Source organism: Thrips palmi, unplaced genomic scaffold (assembly GCF_012932325.1).
Source record: "Thrips palmi isolate BJ-2018 unplaced genomic scaffold, TpBJ-2018v1 HiC_scaffold_6, whole genome shotgun sequence".
In the NCBI taxonomy this organism is placed as follows: domain Eukaryota; kingdom Metazoa; phylum Arthropoda; class Insecta; order Thysanoptera; family Thripidae; genus Thrips; species Thrips palmi.
Genome location: NW_023144633.1, coordinates 8477279 through 8503432, shown reverse-complemented (window position 1 = coordinate 8503432; position 26154 = coordinate 8477279). Strand labels below are relative to the sequence as shown.

At 45.3% G+C, this 26154-nt stretch overlaps 1 protein-coding gene and 1 long non-coding RNA gene across 3 annotated transcripts in view; one reads left to right on the top strand and one right to left on the bottom strand.

Annotated features, from left to right (window-relative positions):
• The window catches only part of LOC117651842 (putative vitellogenin receptor), a 47087-nt gene extending 31552 nt beyond the window's left edge, over positions 1–15535 (top strand). Inside the window, exons 1-4 of one of the 2 annotated variants that reach the window (XM_034396265.1) lie at positions 6834–7111; positions 9383–9508; positions 12138–12194; positions 14342–15535. In XM_034396265.1, the coding sequence (XP_034252156.1) occupies positions 7060–7111; positions 9383–9508; positions 12138–12194; positions 14342–14442 (336 nt within the window). In that variant the 5' untranslated portion in view covers positions 6834–7059 and the 3' untranslated portion in view covers positions 14443–15535. Of the gene's footprint in view, positions 1–6833; positions 7112–9382; positions 9509–12137; positions 12195–14341 lie in introns of those variants that run through there. The other variant, XM_034396267.1, reaches the window with a different exon arrangement.
• A 5967-nt stretch (positions 15536–21502) lies between these two features.
• Positions 21503–25965, bottom strand: LOC117651899. The gene is made up of 4 exons (XR_004588136.1): positions 25838–25965; positions 25666–25761; positions 24461–24574; positions 21503–24371 (listed from the first exon to the last, which is right to left on the bottom strand). It is a non-coding gene; the product is annotated as an uncharacterized LOC117651899 (long non-coding RNA).
• Positions 25966–26154: the final 189 nt, after the last annotated feature.

The window sequence follows — 26154 nt, the reverse complement described above, 5'->3', positions numbered from 1 at the left end:
TTTCCAGTTGCAAACGCTTCAACAACAGTACCAAGGGCTGAAGGTTGGGACAAGGCAGCCAAGTAGTGCAATGCAGACTGAAACCAAAACCCGTTGTGGTCAAGAATCATCTCCTTCATCCATTCAAACCGTTCGAAAACATATTGGATTGCCTGTGACTTTATTTCTGACCAACGATCTTCGCTCCCGTAGACAGCGACTGACAAACATCGATAGAGACATTGAAAGTTAGCACCGCTCACGTCGAAGCATTGCACTTTGACCTTCGAATTGAAGACAACGGGCGTACCAACACCCAACACATCTTCAAGCTCCTCAGCAACAAAAGCCATCTTTGACTAATTGGCTTTGACTCTTTCACAAAAACCAGGAAAAAAGCACCAACTTTTTTCTCGCCCCGAAGGCTGAGTCCGCAATCCTCCCGTGGAATTTGTTACACGGCGCCACCCGTGTGTCCCAACCACTTTGCAACGACCTTTGCAACCTCTCGTCTACCTCTCTACGACCAGCCGAAGCTGTCCGATCCCCCTGCGGGATCTGTTACACGGCGCCACCCGTGTGTCCCAACCACTTTGCAACGACCTTTGCAACCTCTCGTCTACCTCTCTACGACCAGCCGAAGCTGTCCGATCCCCCTGCGGGATCTGTTACACGGCGCCACCCGTGTGTCCCAACCACTTTGCAACGACCTTTGCAACCTCTCGTCTACCTCTCTACGACCAGCCGAAGCTGTCCGATCCCCCTGCGGGATCTGTTACACGGCGCCACCCGTGTGTCCCAACCACTTTGCAACGACCTTTGCAACCTCTCGTCTACCTCTCTACGACCAGCCGAAGCTGTCCGATCCCCCTGCGAGATCTGTTACACGGCGCCACCCGTGTGTCCTAACCACTTTGCAACGACCTTTGCAACCTCTCGTCTACCGGCCAGCCGAAGCTGCCAGTTAGTTTTAAGGGGGCTCATACATGTTAAAAGCACTTTGTAAAAATTTTCTTTTGATGTAGACGGATCAAGATTTTACAATTTCTGTGTTAAAACCCTTTTAGATAATTGAGTAAGCTTCATTTTGGCTTAAAGGAAGGTGACTTTGGACATTTTTTGGAGATTTAGTCGAAACGTTTAAAATTTTGGTTCTCGTAAGATTTTGTTCGCATACTTGCTCAGATCTGTGGGGAAAAATTCAGAGAGACTCATCCCTAGTAGTGTCATAGAATTGACTACAATGGGCTTTATATCTACAATAGTTTTCAAGAAAAAAAATAAAAACAATTTTTTTAACAATTTTATAAACAAATTTTTTAACAAAAAATTGTTTTAATTTTTTTTCTTGAAAACTATTGCAGATATAAAGCCCATTGTAGTCAATTCTATGACACTACTAGGGATGAGTCTCCCTGATTTTTTCCCCACAGATCTGAGCCTTAAAACCCTTTTAGATAATTGAGTAAGCTTCATTTTGGCTTAAAGGAAGGTGACTTTGGACATTTTTTGGAGATTTAGTCGAAACGTTTAAAATTTTGGTTCTCGTAAGATTTTGTTCGCATACTTGCTCAGATCTGTGGGGAAAATTCAGAGAGACTCATCCCTAGTAGTGTCATAGAATTGACTACAATGGGCTTTATATCTACAATAGTTTTCAAGAAAAAAAAATTAAAACAATTTTTTTAACAATTTTATAAACAAATTTTTTAACAAAAAATTGTTTTAATTTTTTTTCTTGAAAACTATTGCAGATATAAAGCCCATTGTAGTCAATTCTATGACACTACTAGGGATGAGTCTCCCTGATTTTTTCCCCACAGATCTGAGCAAGTATGCAAACAAAATCTTACGAGAACCAAAATTTTAAACGTTTCGACTAAATCTCCAAAAAATGTCCAAAGTCACTTTCCTTTAAGCCAAAATGAAGCTTACTCAATTATCTAAAAGGGTTTAAACACAGAAATTGTTAAATCTTAATCCATCTACATAAAAAAAAATTCTTTCACAAAGTGTGTTTAACATGTATGAGCCCCCTTAAGCCCAGAAGGCTGGGATTGTTTAGGCAGTTCACCCAAGCTGCAAGGGATTGTTTAAGCAGTTCACCCAAGCTGCAAGGGATTGTTTAAGCAGTTCACCCAAGCTGCAATCTGTTTTAAGCCCAGATGGCTGGCTGCGGCACTGCGACTCTGCGACTCTGGGACGGCGACGGGCGGAGCGCGGGGACGTGTTGTCCCTTCGACGGCCTACGACGAAGTGACTGCTCCGGTTTAGTTTAGTTTAAAATGGTTTATTCAGATAATACAAGACCCTGTACAGGTGAATGGTGCTTAAGTTACCCGACGCAGTTGCGACCTAACACTTATTTACAAATCTGATTTTTAGTTGGTAAAAGCTGTTGGATTTGCAGGAAAGCAATGGAAAAACCTGCATCTTTCACGGGGTAGTTCCTTAAAACTAGTTAACGATTAGTAACAAGGGGTTCTTTACAGAGTTGGGGCTAAGATTCATTTCTTGATGTAGCTGTCTGGCCAGTAGGGGAGAGGGATGAATCGGGAGGGGTATTGAATTATTATTCTTAGGTTGAAGTGCCAGAAAGATGTTAATTTAGTGCCATGTGCCGAATTAGAATAGTGCCAATTAATTTGCCATGTGCCAGAATTTTAATTGGTATTAGTTAGTTTATTGCCAATGTGCCAGGATAGATTGAATTGTGCCAATTGTGTGCTATTTCATCTTTTCTTTCAGTGCTAGGCTATGATGGAGCTTCTTCCGAAGGATTGGGTTTCTTCTTATTCCGGAGGTCTGGGGACGTGGTTATGTTGGGGCATCTTTCTCTTCCCTCTTCTTCTCCTTGGAGTGATGAGATGGGGGAAATATTGGGTGGTTTTATCATAGAATTTATTGTATGGTTTGCAGGTAGTCATGCAGGAAAGGGATTTCAGTTTCCAGGTGAGCCCTGTACGTGTTGTATCTCCATCCCTCACCAATAGCAGCCTTGATGCATTTGTTTTGCACTGTTTGAAGTTTCTTGGCGTTTGTTGCTGATAGTTGGGTAATCCAGATCGGTGATGCGTAAATCATGATGGGGCGGAGCACTGTTTTATATAGCAACAGCTTGGTTGAAGGTGGTAATGATGAATTTTTGGAGGTTAGGGGGGCAATCATCGAAAAGGTCTTTGTGGTTTTAGCAGTTACTCTTTCGACATGTTGCCGCATGTGCATCCCTATGTCTAGGGTAAGACCTAGGTATGTCAATGTGCGGGTGGTGATAAGATTTTCTCCTTTGAAGATAACTGCTGGTTGATGTAAAATGCCATTACGATTGAAACAAACAAGCTGAGTTTTGTCAGGGTTGGCTTGGAGTCTCCAGACGTTGAAGTATTTCTCGTAGGCTCTTAACGCTGTATTCATAATTCTTGTAAGACGGGGTATTGAAGTTCCGGTGACGAGAAGGGCTGTGTCATCAGCATACTGTGCTACTAGTGTATTTGCAGGTGCAGGGACGTCGCTTGTATTTATGAGATATAGGTGTGGGCCGATGATGGATCCTTGCGGCACTCCGTCCAGAACAAGTCTGACCGTAGAGATGATGAGGCTGGTTACTATTTGCATCGATCTGTTGCTGAGATATGCCACCATGAGGTTTCTGATTTGAGTTGAATAGCCGAAACGTTTTAATTTGAGATGGAGGGCGTTGTGCCATATTGAATCAAAGGCTTTGGTCAGATCTAATGCAGCCATTAATACATGTTGGTTTTTCCTATCCAAGCCATGTATGATGTTGCTTGTTACGCGAAGTAGTTGTTCTTGGGTTCCTCTACCCCTCCTGAATCCCATTTGGGTGTCCGGGAGTACGTTAAGATGGCGAGTTTGGCGTTGGAGCCGGTCGGATAGAACTGCTTCTAGAATTTTGGATAATGCTGATAGAAGAGACACAGGGCGGTAGGAGTTAGGGTAAGACTTGTTCTTTCCTGGCTTCGGAAGTGGAACAACTTTAGCTTTTTTCCATGCTGTGGGGAAGTATTGAAGGATAAGGCAGCTATTGGTGATGTAGGTGAGATAAACTAATGCTTTCCGGCTTAGGTTTTTTAACATGGGATTGGTGATATTGTCTTACCTGGTGCTCGCGCCTTTTTTAGAGGATAGCCCCACCACGGCTTCTTCCCATACCCTGTCAGAGGGTAATGGATAATAGAACAATTAAAAAATAAAATTTCAGAGATATCATCAAGTTCCCTACCTGTAAGGTACTTCTTCAGCAACTTTTCTAACAGATAATTATTTTCCCTAACTGACTTGATTTGATCTGGCAATTTATTCTAGAAGAAAGAACCCATGTATGTGGGGTTACATCTCGAGATATTGCTTTTGAACAGAGGCAGGTGGATATCTCTGCAGTATCTGGTCTGACAACCATGGACATCAGTGTTTAGTTTGAAGTCTGAGGGAAAGAGACTGACATGAAGGATAGTGAGATAAATGTATAGGGCAGTGAGGAGATTAAGCATTTCAAAAGAATTACGGCAGATATGCATGCGAGGAAGATTGAGCAGAATTCTTATAGCATCCTTCTGGAGGCTGAAAACCTTACGGGTATGGATCCTTGCAGCACCACAGATTTCTTAAAGCTATCTTCCTTTTCAGGTGACGGATCACCTTAACCTTGGTGTTTGACTTTAGGAAGGCATGTTTATGTACCCTCATAACTTTTGCCCATGAGATAGCATCAAGTCCTGCACCTAGCTAAGCCACTGCTAGATTCTCAATGTGTGATTCTTCACATTTGACTGCCAAGTTGTAGATGGTCTTCTTTAAGTTAATCCTTTATGTTAGGTGGTATATGAGAGGATTCTTTAGTCATCAGGTGCAGAACCTTGTTTTTCCTGTGCTATTATGTTGCCAATAGCTTGATTCTCCTTAATTTCCGACGGAAGTTCTCCAAATTTAGCCTTCATTGCCTTAGCCAATCCATCCGACATCCTGGGGTCTCTCGCCACACAATGAGCTAACCCATATTCCTTATCTAGATTAGTAGATCTCCCTCCTCCATTGTTATCACATTTTCTGAGAAGCTGTCCTTTGCATTCAGTGCCATTGACATTTTGATGGTTTTGTCCGGCCCTTTGCCGTGCCCAATGGAGTGCTGAGCCACCTGGTTGCAGGTTCACTGCTAATCCAAGTGTGGACCAAGTCCACGCTAGGAAACGTGGACCACGAATGGTCCACGCTAGGAAGCGTGGACCTCGGATGGTCCACACTTGGAAGTGTGATTGGCCTATGAGAAGTTCAACGCTGTGAAGCGTGGACCTCAGCTCGGTCCACGTTTCCTAGCGTGGACCATTCGTGGTCCACGTTTCCTAGCGTGAACCATTCGTGGTCCACGTTTCCTAGCGTGGACCACCGTGGTCCACGCTATTTAGCGTGGACTTGGTCCACACTTGGATTAGCAGTGAATTATGTTGACACTGTCTAATTGGAATTTTTCAAACTTCTCCTCAAGCTCGGGTTACCTCCTGAGTAATTCCAGGTAGTGATCTTAAGGGATGGTTATTATCTCAGTCGATTTGTCACTGTCATCATCCGTCAGTAGCAGCTCTTCCTCCTATTCTTTCAAAGTCTGACAGGTGACATTCAGCAGCTCTGATGTCTTCTTACTCAAGTTTATCCTGATGGTTGGATCTCCCTTCTCTTTATGGTCACGGATTGGAGTACAGTTTCCTACAAACTCCTGGTCCTTTTCTTTCCCCAATATAACTTTCGTTTGGGTGAAAAAGGAATTATTTGGATGAGCGCTTTCACGCACGTCCGACGCCTCCGCCATCTTCATCTTCAAATCATCAGCCACTATTTGTGGTAAGACTTAGTGGTCTGAACAAATTTTGTTCTTTAGTCCCCTTCTTTGGTTTGGTAGTACCCTGCAGAACAACTCTGAGAATTTCCTCTTTTGCTTAGGCTTTTTACAGCTGTGCTTAAAAACTTGCTTAGAAAGGTAGATTTTGAAGAGTTGTCTCTATTTCGATTTACGTCACCTGAAAAAGTGGAAATGGTCAACAGACGGCACCTAATTTTCTGTGATAAGGTGTACTCAAAATGTCATTCTCAATACTTTCCTCTTCTTTGGTTTGATAGTCTCCTAAAGAACAACTCTGAGAATTATCTGTTTTGCTTAAGCTTTTTACAGCTTTGCTGTGAAACAAGTTGCCGAAAAAGGCAGATTTTGAAGAGTTGTCTTTATTTTGATTCTCGTCACCTGAAAAAGTGAAAATGGCAAAAAGACAGAACCTCATTTTCTGTGATAGGGTGTTTTCAAAATGTCATTCTAAATACCTTGCACTTCTTTGGTTTGATAGTCCCCTGAAGAAGAAAATACAGGACATTTCTTTAAAGTGATCCATGTTTGGTAGCCTTACCATATGTTGTAAAAACAACGTAAAATTTAATAATGGCTACCACAGCGAAAGGCAGCCCGGGTGGAAGGATCTGCGGATCAAGAGTAGCTTTAACTCAGTGGGAAAACAGCAGCATTGGAACAGTACTACGGATTCAAAAGTGTTCTTTGTAGGGGTGAAAACAGTTTTTCTTTCAGCATTATCAAGTTTCGTACGTACACCCTTAAAACCTTACAAAGTATTTTGAGCATACATAAGCTTACGTACAAACTAATTTACTTAGTTGTACGAAGAACTAGTTCTTAAAGTACGAAGTATTTTCTTTGTAAGCTTATTTAAGCTCAAAATACTTTGTCCTAACAAACTGCTTTGTTTGTTAGGCCTGAAATAGTTTGTAAGGTTTTCTCAGTGTATAACGTTCCGGCACAAGGTTAGAAAACCGTTAAATCACGAAAACATTGTGCTGCTACCCCCTCAAAGTTTCTTTCTTTTTTATCCCACTTTACTACTTCCAGACACGCGATACTGAGTTGGCTTCTAACTAATTTTCACTTATCGTGTTGGTGGCCATGACATACGCACGCTTCCGACCCTGCTATCACGGCCCGTGCTGCGAGGCCCCGCGCGGCACGCGGTCGGCTTGTCGCTCCGCAGCAGCCAGGCAGTAGTGCTCGAACCCTCCCAGAAGATGGCGACCCAGTTCCTCATCCTGCTCGGCCTTCTGGCCGCCGTGTCGCTAGGTAGGCCGTCCATTGGACTGTACACCTTCTCTGGGTCGCTGTCAATTGTGTGGATGGTAAGATTCCATATAAGAGATACACGGATAAGGGTGACCTTTGACAGGGTTGACCAAATTTGGCTCGAAGGTAGTCCTAGTGGTCATGCCCACAAACGATAAGGTCTACGTCTAAAGTGGTTTCGTCAAAATCGGCGTTTTAAATATTTACTCTTTATGGGGGCACACCAGTGAAAATCGTCGAATTTTAGCCTTCTTTATTATTTTATCTTATTTTTCTGCTATTCATCCCGAGTCGAACGCCGCAAACCCCACCCTAAAATTCCAATTACTTTGGCTTGTGCACATTTTTAAAGTTGCTAAAAGTAACTTTTTTTCATATTTCAGACCAATTGTTAACGTTAAGTTTTTTCACTTGAAGGTCAATTACAAAACCCTTAAACCACCCAAACACAGTTGAAAAGAGGAACATATTGGCGCAAACGGAACCAAAATACGTCAAAAGAGGCATTTATAATCCGAAAAAACACGTCAAATTTATGTTTCTAGAAGAAGGGCTTTTACTCAAAACACCTTTTTTGTACCTTTGAGCCACTCTCGCGGGCGCAAAAATTAAGATAATTTAATGCGGTTTGCGGCAAAATGTTCGTTAAACTTGCGTCTGTGGTTTGAACCTCGGAAATGGCCATCCCATAAATAAGACGTGAGCAGCAGCCATAAAAGCGCGAAACAATTGGTTAAAAAATTTATTTCTAATTTTACCTTGTGAAAAAACAAATTCAAAATCATTCTTTTTGCATGCCCGTGGTTCAGACCATAGCCACATGTGTCCTGTTGAGAAATTTTCAAATCCCGTGCTCGAGGCTTAATCCAGAGAGGCGGAATCGTGGCAGGAGTGAGGCAAGGTCGCATAAAAATGTAGTGCACTGGCGCTCCGTCTTGCCATCGCAACCCCGCCCTCCCATACTGATTTTTCTTTTCTTTGATATAATTTTAAGCCAAGAATAAAATATCAATCGAATACATAGGTTACTTTCCTCAGAATGATCGTTTTTCGAAACCTCTGCATTTTCACTGGTGCACCCTAAATGTACCCCCTAAATATTGCATTTTTTTTTAATGGCTTCAAATGGCAATTCGGCTTTTCATGCGGTGAAGCTATTTTGACGTAAAATGCGACGAGGAACCGGATCTGTCCTCGGATTTGGACTAACGTTGTGCAGTGTTTGAAGCTATACGTTATACGTATGCCGCTTACGCCATTCGAAAGGAAATTTTGAGAGTAATCCAACGGTACCAATATGAGCTTGATTGGGTGAGCGGATGCCAAACTTCGCCACAATGGCACTAAAACTTAAAGCTTGCAGTACAAGACTTTCCTATTCGAAAATAAGTAAGCGGCAGCATCTTTACTTGTCAAATGTGTACTCACTTACTAGGAATTTCATAATCTTTCGATTTGTTTAAAGAAAAAGTTGGGTTCTGGCCTTTAAACACAAGGTTTCTCAATTTAACTTAGCTGTGCGAATCGGCTGAGACGCCCCGTGCAGGTAGGCAACATACTTGTGATTTCAACTATTTTGTCAACTTCGAATGTCGCACCGTGGCCACTTGTCATCTGCAGTCAGATAGGGACCAGCCAGGTTTCATTAGCTTACCTGTAGACTATTGAATCAACACAAATAATAAAATTCGGAACACGAAGAAAATCTTTCCCTTTTCCTGTGTAATATGAAATATTTCCGATATTTCCTGATAAGACTCTAAGTGTACACTTCAAACCTAACTGTCTACTAAGTACACACAAATGCGTGCTGCAAGTACACACAAACGCTTGCTTGGCCAAGTACACACTTACAAATGCATGCTTGCAAGTACACACTTACAAACGCCGTATAACTCCATGCGTCAAGCATGCGTTTGTGAATGTGTACTTGTAAGCATGCATTTGTAAGTGTGTAATTGGCCAAGCATGCGTTTGTAAGTGTGTACTTGTAAGCACGCATTTGTAATTTTGTACTTAGTAGACAGTTAGGTTTGCAGTGTAATATGGGATATTTCCTATATTTCCTCATAAGACTTCAAGACACGAGAAGATTCCGGATATGCGAGAAGGAGATCACACACACACACACACACACACACACTGGATTCCAGAGTGAACACCCTCTGCTCATACTGGTTCTTACAGCGCATTGTGCTGAAAGAATCCCGCCGACTAGACACAGCCTCTCCGCGTCCACAGCGCCCCGTCTCACGGCCTCTCTGTCCGCAGCGAACAGCGAGTGCGAGTCGGGGCAGTACTTCCAGTGCAAGGACGGCACCAAGTGTATTTGGGGACCCTACAGGTGCGACGGAGAGAGAAACTGTGACGACGGCTCCGACGAGGAAGGCTGCGACGGTGAGTGCGGCAAATGTGGTAAATCTCGATTCTGCACTGGTAGCTAACGAATGTGACGTCATATTCGTGGGATCTAGGACAACTCGCCCCCACTAACTCGTCCCCGGCCTAAGTTGTCCCACGCACATCTCGACCCCGCCCATCTGGTTCCCAGGTTAACTCGCCACCAATCAAATAAGGTCTTTTAAATTCTTTTATTTACCTTTTTTAGAAGGATCGCCTCATGGACAGGTTTCTTAAATTTGAACCGCCCGGTTGTGACCGATGGACTCACAACTCCTAAAGTTGCATTTTCTGGGCACCAATGTAACCAAATTTTGGAACTTTCTTGAGAGCCATCTGTCGTTAATAAAGGAGTTTTGCTCAGAATCTCAGTTTAGTTAAAGTTTGTTTTGCAGTCGCTTGGGCTGCATCTCGATTTGTTCGTCAAATTTCTGGCCATATTCTTGTTGAGCAAGGGCTGTGCGGGATGACTTCAAATTTTCAGTCACCACAATCCCCGGCGAAGTTAAGTTACTCACAGATAAGGGCAAAAAAGCGATAAAATCAAAAGGTTTTCTTTCTCGGCCTATAATTTTAGCGATTTTATTTTTTAGGACGTTTCTGCAGCTCATGAGGCGTGGCCATGTTAAAATCGAAATCAGAAGGGGAATAGGAAGGCGTTGCACGTTTTAAGTAAATTAGCACCGCGCAAGTCAAGGTGCGCGCAAAGACATTTTTTTCTAAAGAATAAAAACATTAGGGGACGAGTTGGCACGACATTGGGGGCGAGTCGGGCCTTCGGCCCGGGCCGAGTTAGACTGGGGTCGAGATATAAGTAAGTACCCGGGACGAGTTAGTGGGGACGAGTTGTCCGTCACCCTATTCGTGGGAGTGTGAATTTGGTCACGTTCGTTTGAATATGATGTCACATTCGTCGCACCATACGTGCATGCCTCAGCCTTATTGCACCTTACGTGCGATGCGTCCCAAAAATGTCCAATGCTAATGCATGGGCATGGGAAGACATTGCACTTCATGTGCAATGCTTTTGCATTCCGATTGACGCTATATTCATAGCATTTGCACAGTAAATTGAAATGGCAGAAACCGCCAGTAAATGATTCTGAATTTGGTAGTCACAGAAACTGGCATGGGCTAATAGAAACTGACAAAGTCTTCACAGAAACTGGTATGGGCTCACAGAAACTGCTAAGAGGTTGCGGTCTCGCTGGCCAACCTAACCTCGCTGTGTCTCTGGATGCTTTTGTTGTTTTGGACATTATTTTCATATTTTGATGGGTGTGCACACTTTTTCTTGCTTAGACAAGTCTATAAATTAAAATTTTCCTTACGCGGTACATGTACACTCTTTATTTCCAATAATATAACACCTCAAAGGGGATCCGGACAATTCGTCCCTGAAAATTCGTCCCAAGTACTTTTGGGTCCGCAAACGATTCGCCCCCGGCAAAATTGGTCCCCCTTTCAAATTGGTCCCCAAACGTGTCCCCGATTTTAGAATGGTCCCAGTCGGGACGGTCCCCATGCCGGCGACCAAGACATGAAAACGAATGTGACATACGGTACCTCACGATTTATGTTAATGTGACACACGTTAACTGTCACATTCGTTTCAACGTGACATGCCCGAATTGTGACATTCAAACGAACGTGACGCCCCATAATCCGACAATCATGGCGTGTCACATTCAAAGGAACATTACAAATTGAGCATGTCTACAACGAATGTCACAGTACATGGGTGTCACATTCGTTGGATGTGATACGACATGTGTCCATGGGTACTATGTGTCTCATTCGTTTTAATGTGACAGTTCTCCAGCTGATTGAGTACCACACTCGGCGTAATAAGACAAAGCGGTGCCGTGTGACACAAACTAACATGAACGTGAACACGAACGAGACGTCAAATTCGTTGGCTACCAGTGTAGGAGGGTTGTAGATCGCTACGAAACTTTTTACGAGGAAGACGACATCCTGTCCTACCTGCGCGCTATCGGCCACAACTTGACGGGAACAAAAATCTTTGGCTGCACCTGTTCTTTCCGTCAGTTTTGAAATAAACAAACGAAAATTCAGAGAAACATTATTTGGGGGCAAATTGTCTTGGGACCAGTTATACGGGGGGACGAACAGTGTGGGGTACCTATTGTCCCGGGGACGAAATGGGGGGGTACGAATAGTCCGAGGACCATTTCTCGGGGACGAATTGTCCTAGATCCCCTCAAAGTCGCGAGGTGGAGGGAATCGCAACTGACGATTACGGTGCAGTGTTGTCCGGATTCCGTGGCGAGTGCACGGATTCCGTAGGCTGTGTGCAGAATGGGTTTGCCGTTGCCGGTTTTGGTGCAAAACCGCCCCGGATCTATTTACCTGTCAGTTTCTGCGATTTGGGGCTCTCAGACCATTACAGATTCTGCCATTTCAATTTACTGTGCATGGATTCTCAGTGTAAGAGTACAATTTGCTGTAGGCCACTGGCGTCACCTGAAACAAAATTGTATCAGCGTAGCATGGGCTTAAAATCGCTCCACTCGTGGAACAAAAGGAGTCCAAAGACAACTAGTGTGAACCTGTGACTAAACTTCCCTGTTGTAAAACTTTTTGTTGTAAACTTACTGTGTAGATTTTAGGCGTCCGGAGCGAGCTGGCAGGTGGTTGCTTTCCCCGGCCCGCAAGGCAGGTGAGTGTCCGGTAAAGATTCTGAGTCGTTCTCGTCGCTCTGTCTCTCTCGCACTTATGGGGCGTCCCCCTGGTGAGAGTGACAGTGACGAAATCGCAATTTGGAATGCGGCTGCAGAGCTGCTGCCCTTACTCCGTACCGTCAACGGGGGTAACTTGGGACACCAGGGGTAACTTGGGACAGTCTGCCCTGTACAGCTTGTTGGTGATGCCATTCAGCGACGGGGGTTCCTAGCGTCAAACCCGCGGCTGGATTTCGTTTTAGAGGCCTCAGGGCACGCGCGGAAAGCTGGAAGAGGTGCATAACATCACAATTAGTATTTGAGAAACGGGAAACTACACAGAAGGGTTTTTGACAAAATATGTCAATTATTGACAAGTTGACCCTAGTGCAAGGAGTGAAATGCAGATTTGGCCGATAAGTCTCTCTGGGTTGTTAAGTCTCTCTGGGTTGTTAGATCATACACAGACAATAACGTTCGCTAAAGGGCGTTGATTATAGTTTTCCCATCTTCGGTCCAGACTTCAATTTATTAAAAATCGAAATTTTACGGGGGTAACTTGGGACAGTCTTTTCCTCATGTTTCCAGCAGCCCTAGCCTTCTAGGAGTTGACTGACCCGGTCCCTGACATAACTTAAACTTCGGATTTTACGCTGATGATGGAAAGAGATGCCTTGCTCTGCAGTCTTGTATTCTGGTAATCCATATTTTGAAATTTTCAGAAAATGCTTGGATATTACCAGTAGAAAAGAGACTCCCACGTAGAGCCCACTGTTAAAACGGTTGTGACTTTTTATAACGAATTTTTTATGAAATTTTATAACATTGATGTGAAAAGTCATAACATTGACCGATTCATAACTTTTTCATAACGCTGTCATAACAAGTCGCTTGTAATGAGTTTTCATAACGTATCTATGATTTTGTTATGAATTTTCATAACACACTCGCCCGCCGCGGCGGGGTGTCATATACCTGCCCCATCCTTCCCCCTCCAACGCACTTGGTGTAGCTCAGTGGTTCACCCTCCGACTCAGAACCACAAGAGATGAGGTTCGAATCCCGGTAGTAGAGCATCGACAACAGTCAGTTTCGGAATGATTCCGTCCAACCAATGGCATCAAATGGCTACCAGTGACGAAATCATTAGTGTTGTTCATTTCACGTTTTTTCATAACAGCGTTATAAGTTTTCATAACATATGTGTTATGACTTTTTCATAACAATTTCTCAACAATGTTATGAAAATAGTTTCATAACATGTTATGAAAATGTTATGACTTTTTTCTTACAGTGCCCTACATTTAGTCCAATATCGGCCCTACAATAGTTCCTAGGCCTGAATTCTTCGTCTACATGTTGTGACTTAAATTTATTACATCCATTAACATCAATAGATGCATGGGAATGTAGCTTATTACCTACTGTCCCAAATTACCCCCGGTCATGGGGTAACTTGGGACACTCTTTCGAGAACGCTGGGAAACGATATAATCGAGGCAAATGAACCAGACAAGCATGAACACTGCAATCCCAGTGGTAAGTTTACTTGCCACGGGATTGGCAAGCCGTTTTGAATGCCAAAAATTGGCAAGCTTGGCCCGGAAATACTCCCCACCCAGCTTGCCAAAATTTGGCAAGCTTCGCCCGGAATTACTCCCCAGCTTGCCAAAATTTGGCAAGCTTATGAAGAGTGCCGACCAAAGCTTGCCAAATTTTGGCATTCAAAACGGCTTGCCAAATTTGTGGCAAGCAAACTTACCACTGGCTTTGCAGTGAAATCATGGGGAAAGGGTCAAACTTTAACATAGTTAGGATCCATTGGTCTGGGTTGCGAACCTTGCCTCTGCACTGGTAAAACTAAAGCGTAGTACTACCCTCTGTTTTCAAGCGTAATCAGTTTACGCTTGAAATCAAGAGTTACAGGCTCGTCCGCCGAGATTCCCCCTATCTAATTGCATGGGGAAATTTCCTGAGTATGCTTCATTTCACGCGTAACGCCTTCGAGCGTAACTCTATGCTTGACTCAAGCATAGAGTTACGCTTTAGTTTTACCAGTGTGGCGTTCAAAAAACGTGAAAAAGTGTCCCAAGTTACCCCCGTTGACGGTACTGCAGCCCATCACCTGACAGTGCTCTGCCCGCAGCGCCCTCTTGCCGCAACGGCGGCGACTACATCGACGGCGCGTGCCAGTGCCGGCCGGGCTTCGACGGCCCCTCGTGCGAGACCGGTAACGTTGCAGTGTAGCGTGAGTCAGAGCACAGTGGGCCAGAAGACCGGTGGAGGTGGACTATAGCCCGGTCGCTAAACGGGACTCGAACCGAACTTGTGACCCCATCAATGTGTACTAATCTCCTATCGAGGAGTCCAATGGTGGGTTCACAAGTTCCGTCTTGTTAAGCGACTCTGGAGCTGAAACACGTCTGGTCGGCCCGCGGGGGCAAACACTTAAAGAAATAGTGTACAGAGTAAGGGGTGGGGTGATTCCGGACACGGGGTAGTTCCGGACACTTTGATTTTCACTGGGTTTGAGTAAAGATAACTGAAAAGCCCGCAGGAAGATAATCAGTTAAAAATTATAATTCCAAATTGCCAAGGTGGGAGGTCAAACCGTTTGGCTGGTCGCTTCACGGAATTTGAGTACCACGCAACTTTGAAGGTCGATAACGTCGTTAATATGCATCGTACACCAAATCCGCTACCAGATTTGGAAAGAGGACAAAAAATTGGAATCTTTCTGCAAACATCACTTTTTTGTTTCAAAATTTTTAGAACTTTGAAACTTTTACCGGGTTTCGAATTTTGCACAGTTTCCAAGTGCCAACCAAAGTTGACATCCGTTGGCTTTAAACTTAGCTTGAACCCTCTAATCAGAAATGTTGACCACAAAATACGTTTTGAACAGTTCTCGAGAACGACCCATTTCCGTGGATCTCTGCAACACCCTGTTTCACTACGGTGTTTAGCGCACCCAGCTCGGGCTGGGCGCCCTTCCCGACCTAATTCAGGTTCCGGGTGTCTAGCGCCCCTTCCGGGTAGGCAACCCAACGTGTCCGTGTGCACTGGGAACCCGGTGGGTGCTTCAAGATAATTTACACGTGCATTTGCCTTTGTGTCTGTGTGTCGTCGTCGTCTGTGTACGTACAAGAGGAAGTTGAGCGAGAGTTCCCAACTTTGGAGGGCACTGTAGGAGTGCCTTAGATCTTGGAACAAGCTAGGGCCCGCCCTACCGTCGAACCGAGTTGCCAGCGCCGCTTCGCGATTCATAGGTGTAGGGCAATAGATCCACCCCCCGGCAAAAGAACCGGGGGTGACTTTACCGCGGGCCAGGAAGCGGAAGAAGGGGGTAAGTCGAGTTGAATCCGTGCACTTTTGCAAGGCCTAAACCTTGCAGGTGGAAGAACAGGTGGGGAATGTCATCTAAAAGTAGATGCAAGAGGATGGGACGTGTCTCACCACACTTATTTTTGGACCAAATTTTCGCTCATGTTTACTTGATAGACTGATAAGAGGTCACTGAAGCAACTCGACTTAACCCCTTCTTCCGCTTCGTGGATCAACTACCCCCCTTGGCTGATTCCTGAGAAGTGGTGGTTTTATACCGGCAACTCGGTTCGACAGGGGACAGGCCCAGCTTAGCCTGCCGGCCGCCTTTCCCGCCAAGGCCTCTCCAACGAGTGGTTGGAAAGGGGGGGGGGGGGTCTACGAGACCGCGTTCGGCAGTTATCACCATCAGTATCTTCGAAAAAGGGGGTCGACCGACTGAAAAAATTTATTGTTGTCTCCCTAGGTCTGTATCATTCAAACTTTACCTTTGCGCAGATAAAATATATTGGCAAGGTACTTATGTGCGTCATACATTGCCAGATGATCTTAGCCTCTGAGACTCGTCGTTTTGTCGCCGCAGTACACCTTCCCCGACAGGCAGATGGCGTGGCTGGGTGGTAAAGTGGCTTCGTAACTCCCAGATTGAAGGTTCGAGTCACCATGGCGACGGCTTTATAAGCGGTCTTGTTGACCTCCTAAAGGCAAAACTTCTTACCGAGGGGTTGACTATTTTAAAATATTTAAGGGAGACTTCGGGTCTTTCACAGACTTCATGGTTCTATTCACACTACAGTCTTTATATATAGTTAAGTGTATGAAATTTATTTATTTTCCACATATTTCTTACATAAGAAAAGTATGTTCTTAATTATCTTTTCCACATATTTCGCCAATACATGTTACGCAATATATTTTGTCCATATAGTGCCCATACATTTCTTCTTTGCAAGGGTGCAGTCGGCGTTTAACCATGAGCAGCATTAAGTTTCTCCCTAGGTTGTTGGCTTTATGTTTTTTGGAGACACGTCAACGATAACTTTAGTGCATTCGAGGTTTCGTGACTTGCGGTCTCTTGGCGTGATAGCAGAGCAAATGTGCGCGAAATCTGCCGTAGTACAGGACGGGAAAATGCCTTAGCTAGCCAATTCGGGACGACGTGTTGGTGATATTGTACGAAGTCTGAAACAGTAACGAGCGTCTGATAAAAGGCCCCTTTCAAAATGGCATAAGAATTTTTACCATAGCCGCCACCAAGTTTCCTAGGAAAAAATAATTTTCTTTTTCACACCCCCACTTATGTGTGTTGCTTTAAAAGCAACTTTCACATCTCGTCTTCTAATGCAGGCGACGTCTTTTTTCAAGAAGATTTCCCCCACCGGTTTGTTTGCTTCTGACTTACGTTCCGCACAGGACACTTTCGTGGGAAGCCTTCAATGGGTCATTCCACGCCAAGTCGTCAAGGTTTTGAGGGACGTGTCGGCCGAACCCAGCGGTATTTTCAGGGATTGTTGGCCCTATGGGCCCATTGAAGGCCCGGTACTTTTTTCCCGGAAAGTCGACAGGGGTCTGAGATACTCAAACTTCATTTTTGGTAAAAGAAATTACCTATCAACCTAAAAAAATTTATATCTCGGAAAGTATTTGTCCTTTCTAAAAACCGCTAAAACCGTTGGAAAGAGGAAGAGAAAATGAAAAAGATAGGATTTTTTCCAAAAATTCTCGGAAACTTTTACTTTTTGCACTTTTATAGTGAAATGTTAAAAATTATGCAACTTTTTTGTACCCTGATCAAAAATGGCGTTCTATGGCTCAAAATGTACCTTGATATGTCCTCTAAGCGAAAAGATCAACGCCCCAATGTATTTTGTTTAGTTCCGGAGAACGAGCGGTTCTTTGGACCACTGCAAGGCTACTTTTCCGCTGGAAGGGGCTCCCACGCCACGCTCGCCTTCTCTGTGTTAGCGGACGTGGATCGCCAGGGTTCGGCGACCGTCAGGTAGGATTTCCACCTCATTTTCCAGCCCACTAAGGAAGCGCTGGACCTCAGCGCCTGAAGGGCAAGCAAGGGAGAGACTGGGAAGCACGAAGGGTCACCTACACACACTTTTTTGGGGGGGTTGGCCGCGACTGTGCTCCGCGGTGCGCGTCGCCGCCGGTGGCGGACTGCGGAACTAACGCACTTGGTGGTGTGTGTTGTTTCTGACCATCGCTTGTTTGGATTAGGTGTCAGGCAGAAAGGTTCGGATACTTGCTGAATCTCGCCCTCCGTTTGTTCCTGGCAGTTTGGAGGTGAACTATGTAAGTTCTATAGAAAAGGCATATTTGAAATATTTGCAACGCACCAAACGTGGTTGGCATCCATTTGACCACACCAGTTGGTGCGGTATAGACCACGTCCAGAAACCAAGTGCGTATCCTAACAACTTTAGGGGCTGGCTGCCGGGGCGGGAGAGTGAGTAAATGGGTGGCTCGCAGCCTGCGTGGAACACCGATACTCCCCAGGTACAGCCCTACGGGTCGGCACGGCTCGGCGTGCGCGGACAGCACCAAACGAGTATCGTATGCTTCCATGAACGTTTCTTGAATGTAGATTTTCGTTTCTTTTCCCCAACCCAACCAGCTTTTAGTCATCTTTAACTAGTTTTGTCACTGCTGTCAAAATATTGCAAAAAATCCTGTTTGTATGACCTATTTTTGCCAAGACTTGAGCCTTGACCCAAAGCCCTAAAATCTGGAGGTCCGACATGAGCCCGGATTGAGCCCCGACCTGAGGCTCGAGTCCGGGCTGAGATCGGGGGCCCTATCAAGCTCACGCCGGGGCCAAAATCGGTTTGGGGTTTGGGGTTCAGGTTGGGTTTCTTTGGGCACAGGGGACAAGGATCGTGTCATCTATGCCAAACAAACAAATATCAACTATGAAAAAACACCTTCAGTCAAAGTAAAATATTTGGTGTTCAGCTTTCCCCTGCCCATATTTTCTCCGCACTGACCCCCCGAGAACACTGAACAAGTGCATACTTGAAACATTTTGACAACAGTGACAAAGCCAGTAAAAGATGACTAAAAAGTGGTTGGGTTGGAAAGGGAAACAAAAAAACAAACTACGGCAGAGAGCCCATCGTGAATCTGAACCAGCAAATGAATCAGACTTAAGCCACGCAAAGATATTCTCCAGTGTAAACTTATATAGTTCACCTCCAAACTGCCAGGAACAAACGGAGGGCGAGATTCAGCAAGTATCCGAACCTTTCTGCCTGACACCTAATCCAAAAAAGCGATGGTCAGAAAAAAACACCCCCCACCAAGTGCGTTAGTTCCGCAGTCCGCCACCGGCGGGGGACGCGCACCGCGGAGCACAGTCGCGGCCAAATCCCAAAAAATGGGGTGGGGAGGTGACCCTTCGTGCTTCCCCAAACTCTCCCTTGCTTGCCCCCTTTAGGCGCTGAGGTCCCGCGCTTCCTTAGTGGGCTGGAAAGTGAGGTGGGAATCCTACCTGACGGTCGCCGAACCCCGGCGATCACGTCCGCTAACACAGAGAAGGCGAGCGTGGCATGGGAGCCGTTCCAGCGGGAAAGTAGCCTTGCAGTGGGCCACAAGAACCGCTCGTTCTCCGGAACTAAACAAAATACATTGGGGCGTTGATCTTTTCGCTTAGAGGACATATCAAGGTACATTTTGAGCCATAGAACACCATTTTTGATCAGGGTACAAAAAAATTGCATAATTTTTTAAAATTTCACTATAAAAGTGCAAAAAGTAAAAGTTTCCGAGAATTTTTGGAAAAAAAACCCATCTTTTTCTTTTCTCTTCCTCTTTCCAACGGTATAAGCGGTTTTGAGAAAGGACAAATACTTTCCGAGATATAAATTTTTTAGGTTGATAGGTAATTTCTTTTACCAAAAATGAAGTTTGAGATATCTCAGACCCCTGTCGATTTTCCGGGGAAAAAAGTACCGGGCCTTCAAGGGGCCCCATAGGGCCAACAATCCCTGAAAATACCGCTGGGTTCGGCCGACACGTCCCTCAAAACCTTGACGACTTGGCGTGGAATGACCCCAATGTGTTTCGAAAGTCCCTCTGCTAGATCTGTAGCGATGTCGTCCATAAAAAAAAACGAAAGTCCCCAACCGGCATTACTAAGTAATGTTCTCTCCACCCCGACACTGTATCCCACTTAGCGAGATCAAGAGTGGCCTGTCAATGAGAGGCAAAGATTAATTTGGAAGACTTAGGGGACCAAGATCACTCAGCAACTCAACACTGATAAAAATTTTGTCGTAACTTAGCGACACATTTCCCCAAAATTTTTTTAGGGGAAAAGTTTTGGATTGGGAATAGTTGTTAAACCGTAGTCGTGTGGAACAAGGGATAATTTCACAACGACTAACTTGTAAAAACCCAAACCAACAATAATACATCAACGACAAGTATTGAAAGCCCAAAACAAATTGTGTAATGTCTGCGACAATATTCATAGAGTACTTTTGGAGTCGCCACAAACTCTCCCTGAAACGAACTTGCTTTTGTCACAAAAAACGAACTTGCTTTCTGAGAGCTTGCTCTTAAAGAGCAAGTGCGTTTGAGAGGAATTTCTTCTTAATTTCTATTTAATTTATATTTAATTTCTATTTAATTTTTTTTCCAAAAGCAAGTTTTGCTAATGCAAGCGTCTCTCTCGGCTTATTTTTTTTTTAAATTTTAAATTTTAAATTTTAAATTTTCCATTTTTTTTTAAATTTTAATTTCGTTTTAAATTTTTATTTTTGCCCCGTAATGCCCCTTACCCCCTAACACACTCCCCGAACGCGTCGGGGACCGTCCCCGAGCTCTGAGTGTGTCTGGCGGCAGGGGGTATCGCCGCAAGCTGCCGCCCGCAGCGCGCGGCTCGATGGGTTGCCTACCCACCGGGCTGATTCCTGTTCCGCCCGAGTGCACCAAGCGGTAAGGACGGCGGCGAGCGCCACGAGCGCACCCCCCGAACACGGGAGAGTTTTTGAACCTGGCCGCGCTAGAGAAGGCCCTCATCGTGAACCTCGACGTGCAACCAGTAAGCGTCGACAAGCATGGAACCACGGAGGAACGCTCACCCCGTTCCAGTACATCTAGAGTATAATATGGTTGCGCAGACATTCCGACGGCATGGGGCTGCCGCCAGCGTTGTAAGCCTCACTAGCGCACGGCACCGATCCACGCCGCATGCAAAGCAGCCCGTCACCTAGACTTCCTTCACCGCTGGGCCTATGCTGCAGTCTGCGGTGGCCCGGGCGCGCGCTTTCGAGAGGAAAAGATAAGTCCGCGGCCGCCCTCGCCATGCCACTGTCACCGGCATCAGTCCCCGAAGGTCAAAGAGTAGCCCCGCCAGTGGCGCTGCAACCGCCAGGGCGACACCGTACTACCTGGTGGCGGTCTTGCAGTGCGCCACGGCGGCTGGGCCTGGGGCACGTCAAGGACAGCCCGCCCCGCCAGGGCGACACCGTACTACCTAGTGGCGGTCTTGGAGTGCGCCACGGCGGCTGGGCCTGGGGCACGTCAAGGACAGCCCGCCCCGCCAGGGCGACACCGTACTACCTAGTGGCGGTCTTGGAGTGCGCCACGGCGGCTGCGCCTGGGGCACGTCAAGGACAGCCCCGCCAGGGCGACACCGTACTACCTGGTGGCGGTCTTGCAGTGCGCCACGGCGGCTGGGCCTGGGGCACGTCAAGGACAGCCCGGCCCCGCCAGGGCGACACCGCACTACCTGGTGGCGGTCTTGCAGTGCGCCACGGCGGCTGGGCCTGGGGCACGTCAAGGACGGCCCCGCCAGGGCGACACCGTACTACCTGGTGGCGGTCTTGCAGTGCGCCACGGCGGCTGGGCCAGTGGCACGTTCGCAGAGGTAGCCAGGAGCACGGCCTCAGTGTCCATGCGAACTGCACCAGCAGTGTACTAGTCGTTAGGCATTACCATCCTCCACTTCATTCTCGGGTCGTAAGGTGTGTATACTACAGCCTGCAGTGTGCTTTTCAGTAGCCATGAGAGCTGTTAAACGAGTTAGATCGTTTTAAGCTACACAAGTGCACAGTTTTCGGCGAAATAAACTTCTTGCGAGCCATAGAGAGCAGGCCCATGACAGTGTACCGTAAGGTTCCGTTTGCCCTTGTAAGTTTACTTATTACCTGTCTTAACAACAGTATATACTTTCAACTAAAGCAAATATTTCCAAGTGTCATGATGAGAGGGTAAGTTAGGAGAGTAAGTCGATAATAAGTAACACTTTATTTTTCAATTTCAGCACCATATACATATGATTGTAAAAACACAGCAGGACTTTACGTATCATACAAAATTAAGTCGGAATGCACGGCCAGCAATCTACAATTGTAAAGATTTCGTCTCTGGCACGTACGGAAATGAGTTCCGACATCCATCCGACTAGCAGGAGAGCCATTACGAGTATCGAGTACCATGCGCTCCCAACAGCAGGGAAGCCACGATTGAGCTACACCGCTCTAGCGTTACGCGGCGTTCGGGAGGAATTGCTTAGTTCCGACTTGGGCTACCCCCCAAATTGACTCCAAGAGAACCGAGTACTTCATCGCAACAATGCACAACTCATCCCGTTTACTTTATATTTACTGGGAAAAGGTTGCATGTTGCCTGTGCATAAAGATTTTTTTTTTTTTTTTTTTTAATTTGGCACTCCGACCTACCAGGAAAAAAACCTGCGACCGCTGAAAGGGAAGTTACAGTGCCATGATATCGTTGACACTGCCCTCCGAGCGGCAAGCTTGAAGAGCAAGCTACTCCGGCCTTAGGCACCCGGGCCCCGCAGAGGACACACGCTGGACCCCTGGAGGCAGCGGGTAGTGTGAGAGTCCCACTCACTAAAAAAAACCTGGGTCGAGAAACGACAGGATAGGAGAGGATAGTTGGGTAAAAAGGGGAAAAGAGACGGCAGTTTCGAGGTAAAAAGGCAGTTTGAGGCAGTTCCACAAACACGCCAGATCGATGGAGCACTAACAACTGAACAACTGAGCCACCAAGAGGCCGCGCGTTGGCAAGATCCGAGACAGCCGGCGGCGCCACCGAGCCCTCCCCGCTGTCGGAGGGGGCGACGACTCGAAGTCATCGCTGTCTGGATCCCGTACCGTCACACGCACGGAACGCGACATCGGCCAAGCGCTGCATTGGTGCGGCGCCAGGGCAGGTCAACCCAAGGCAGGGTGCGCAGCACTCGCGGGGCACCGGGTCGCAAAGCCTCCAACGCAACGAAGCCCCCGGATCCCGCTCCGCTACGCCCCGCGGGTACATGCAGCATGCAGCGCCCCGGCGCCCTTTGCGGACTGGTAGGGTAGGCCCTTTCGCGAAAAGCTATCGATTGGAAAGCGCCAACAAGACAGGCTGCGTGGAGCCTAGCGTCGCAGGAGAACAACGCGACCAGGATCGCCTTGTCAACGCCCACGCCCGAAAGCGTGCGACATGTCATGCATGAGGCCGTCCAAGACGGCTTTTAGCGAAAAGGGCCTAATTTACTCGGAGGGGGATGCCTGACAGTTATCACTACCGTATGTTGCTACGTCACACGCTTGGCACGCGACGCCGGCCGACAGCTCAAACCAAGGCAGGGTGCGCAGCCCTCGCGGGGCACCGGGTCGCAAAGCCTCCAACGCTGTGAGGCCCCCGGATCCCGCTTCGCTACGCCCCCGCAGGTTGAGGCGTTTCAAGGCTTAAGGCTTGCCTTCATTTTCAATAACGTAAAGACCTAAGCACCTCAGACTAAGCATTCAACCTAACGCTCGGAATATATTACGTAAACAGATGTGCTCTGCTTCGTATTACTACGCATGCCCTCCTGGATCATGCAGACCCATAACGTGGCGCAGGACGACCCATCCAAACCAACACATCCATCAAAACACCACACAACAAACGCACGCACACACACTCTCATTCAACCCACCCCTTGTCTCCTCCCTCCCTCCATGTATCTGTCTCTTCAAGTAGTTCTTGCGAAGTCTGCTGCCAAGCGCCAGCCCGTTGTGGTTGGTGACCATGTCCGCAAGACCTGGACTGAAATGGCTGTTGTTAATCTGAAACATAACTGATGTGGCCTCTGCGAAAAAGCATTACAAGAAACACTTGCATTTCAATCAATAGCTATTGTTTGATAACAATAACTATTGTTTGACTTGCAGTGTTTTTATAATGCTTTTTCTATTAACATTACCCTGACGTATTAAATTTGTAACAGAACACCTCCTTAGTATTAGTCACATAAAACCGTGACAATCAACACAGCTTTCCTACCACAGGGTCCTTTTCCTGTCACAATGCATAATCTACATGAACACACAGACTCGTGAGAAAACCTTAACCAGCCGTGCTCAGTCAGCAGTGACCCAACATAAACTACCAACTATCTGGAAAATCTATTAGGGTATGTGCGTCGACCGCAATACTGAATCAGCACCATGGTCGAAGTTATCCCAGGAGGATGAGTGAACCCCTAAGTTGACAAAACGAATTCAAAATAAAATCATTACTTTTCTTACATTTGCAATGGCTCCACTTCCACTAAGGGAAAGGGATTGACTACGACACACTGACTATTCAAAGCGATCCTCAAAGCAATGAGCATTTCCAAGGATTTAGTGATATTCCACAAATCAGAAAATAAAAATCAAGCAAATTGGCTGTTCTGATGTGCCCAAAATACAGGGCAAAATACTAAACAAAGAGACTAGATTTAGTTAAAGAAAATAGAAATTTGAAAAGTTTAACTTAACTGTGGTGTGGCTCAAAATTTAGAACAAATATACTTAGCATCATGCGTAGAAATGTGGATGAACAAGTCGCTCGACAAGCTTTCACTGAAACAAAGCAACAAAAAAAAAAAAAAAAAACACTAAACTTAAGTTGCCAAGCTGTTGTTGTTTTGAAATAAAATTGCTCCGCTTACCCGAAGGTGTGGTGAGTCACAAGGCCAGAAATTGGTATGAGTTGATGAAGCATGTTGAAGTCAAGTTGCTGCAACAGTCCAGGATGAAGTTGTAGTTCAATGGTAGTGAAGGCCCTGCAAACCATAAGGACGAGTAAGCAAACATTCTGGTAATAGGATTGACAAGAGACCTTGTGAGAGGCACTTGGCTTGTTCCAGATCAAACAAAATCAGTACTGCACTTTCTGTTCTAATTTTCCTCCCTCATTTACATCTTTTTGAGAAGGAAATATTTATCTTAATCATTACACATAACTTGTTTCAAAATTATATGGGGGTTGTGCAAGCTCCAACTTTTGTTCTATAATTACATAGAGTACATGTTCAAGAAGATAGCTAGAACATATTCAAAAGAAAAATGATTTGATAAGTGCCAAGTCAAAGGATAAAACTTAACTTAAATTATTCAGAACAAAGAGCAACTATTCAAGAACAGTTTCAAAGATATTTTTTTAACAAATATACTTTTGATTTATATAAAGTTTATGTTTTGGGTTTCTGGTCTTGTTAAGATAATGACATTCAAGTTGCTGAAAATACGGCACAATAGGATTACTTAGCACCTAACAAACCTTTGAGTTATGTGAGCTTAGAAACCAAGCGTTCCATTTCAGTCTGCGTAAACCAATTTTTTTCCATGCAGCTGAGAGCCTTTTGCAGATCAACATTTCATGGTTTCATCTTATCTTTGTTTCAGGTGGTCACCAAGTCTGGCTGTCCTGATAAGCTTTCTTCCAAAAGATAAACAAACTATGGATACAATTTCCAATACTGAATTAACAATTAGGTTTTTTTTACTGTTTTTTCCTTTAATTGGGAGTGATAATTTAAAAGCTTCCATCAGGACCTCAGCGTGACTTGTTACAAGACTCCAAACATATCTCAGTCAGCAGAGCAGTTAGTCATTACAAAAAGATTATTTCAAGCAATCCAACATGAAACACTAAGTGTCTCAGCATGCAGTACATGAACATTTGTTCCGTTGGGTTCACATGGCAAAACTATTGTCCTCTACAGCTAGCAACTTATACGTCATTAACTCAATTACACAACACCAAAAATAGAAACAAAGAACAAATTCTTTATAAGCCTTAAGGGTTGCAAAATAGAAACTTTCTGAACTTCTCACTGAGTGTTCGTAACAAGAACTGTATCAAACCACAAACCTGCTGTTTCCTTAATGGGAATCTTGTTTTCCTTTCCATCTTTTCCACAGAGTTCTTCCAGAGGCATCATTGTAATTCTTAATGCATTGCGTGAACCTAAGAAATAGAAACAGTGTTAAAAATAAAATCGCATTTAACATATGAAAACAAAGATTTCAAAAAGTAAACAAACCTTCTTACAAAGCTGGTAAGAAAACAGGTTGTAATAAATGTTGCTGACTGCTCAAAGGAAATTCTGCTGTACAGTTGCAGTATTTTTCATCCCCACCTGCAGGAAAAATATAAAAAACATTGTTAGTTTCAGCTCACATAGAAATTGAAAGCTAAAGCGGTACAAATTAGTGTCTGTCTTTCCAAATTGCCAAATGGACAACTTGATACTAAATAATAATAAATGCACAAGGCAACAGCAAGGAACAGAAAATTGAATGATACAGTTGTGGCTATAATGATAAAGCAAATGCTGGATTCAAAGAATCCGCCACAGTC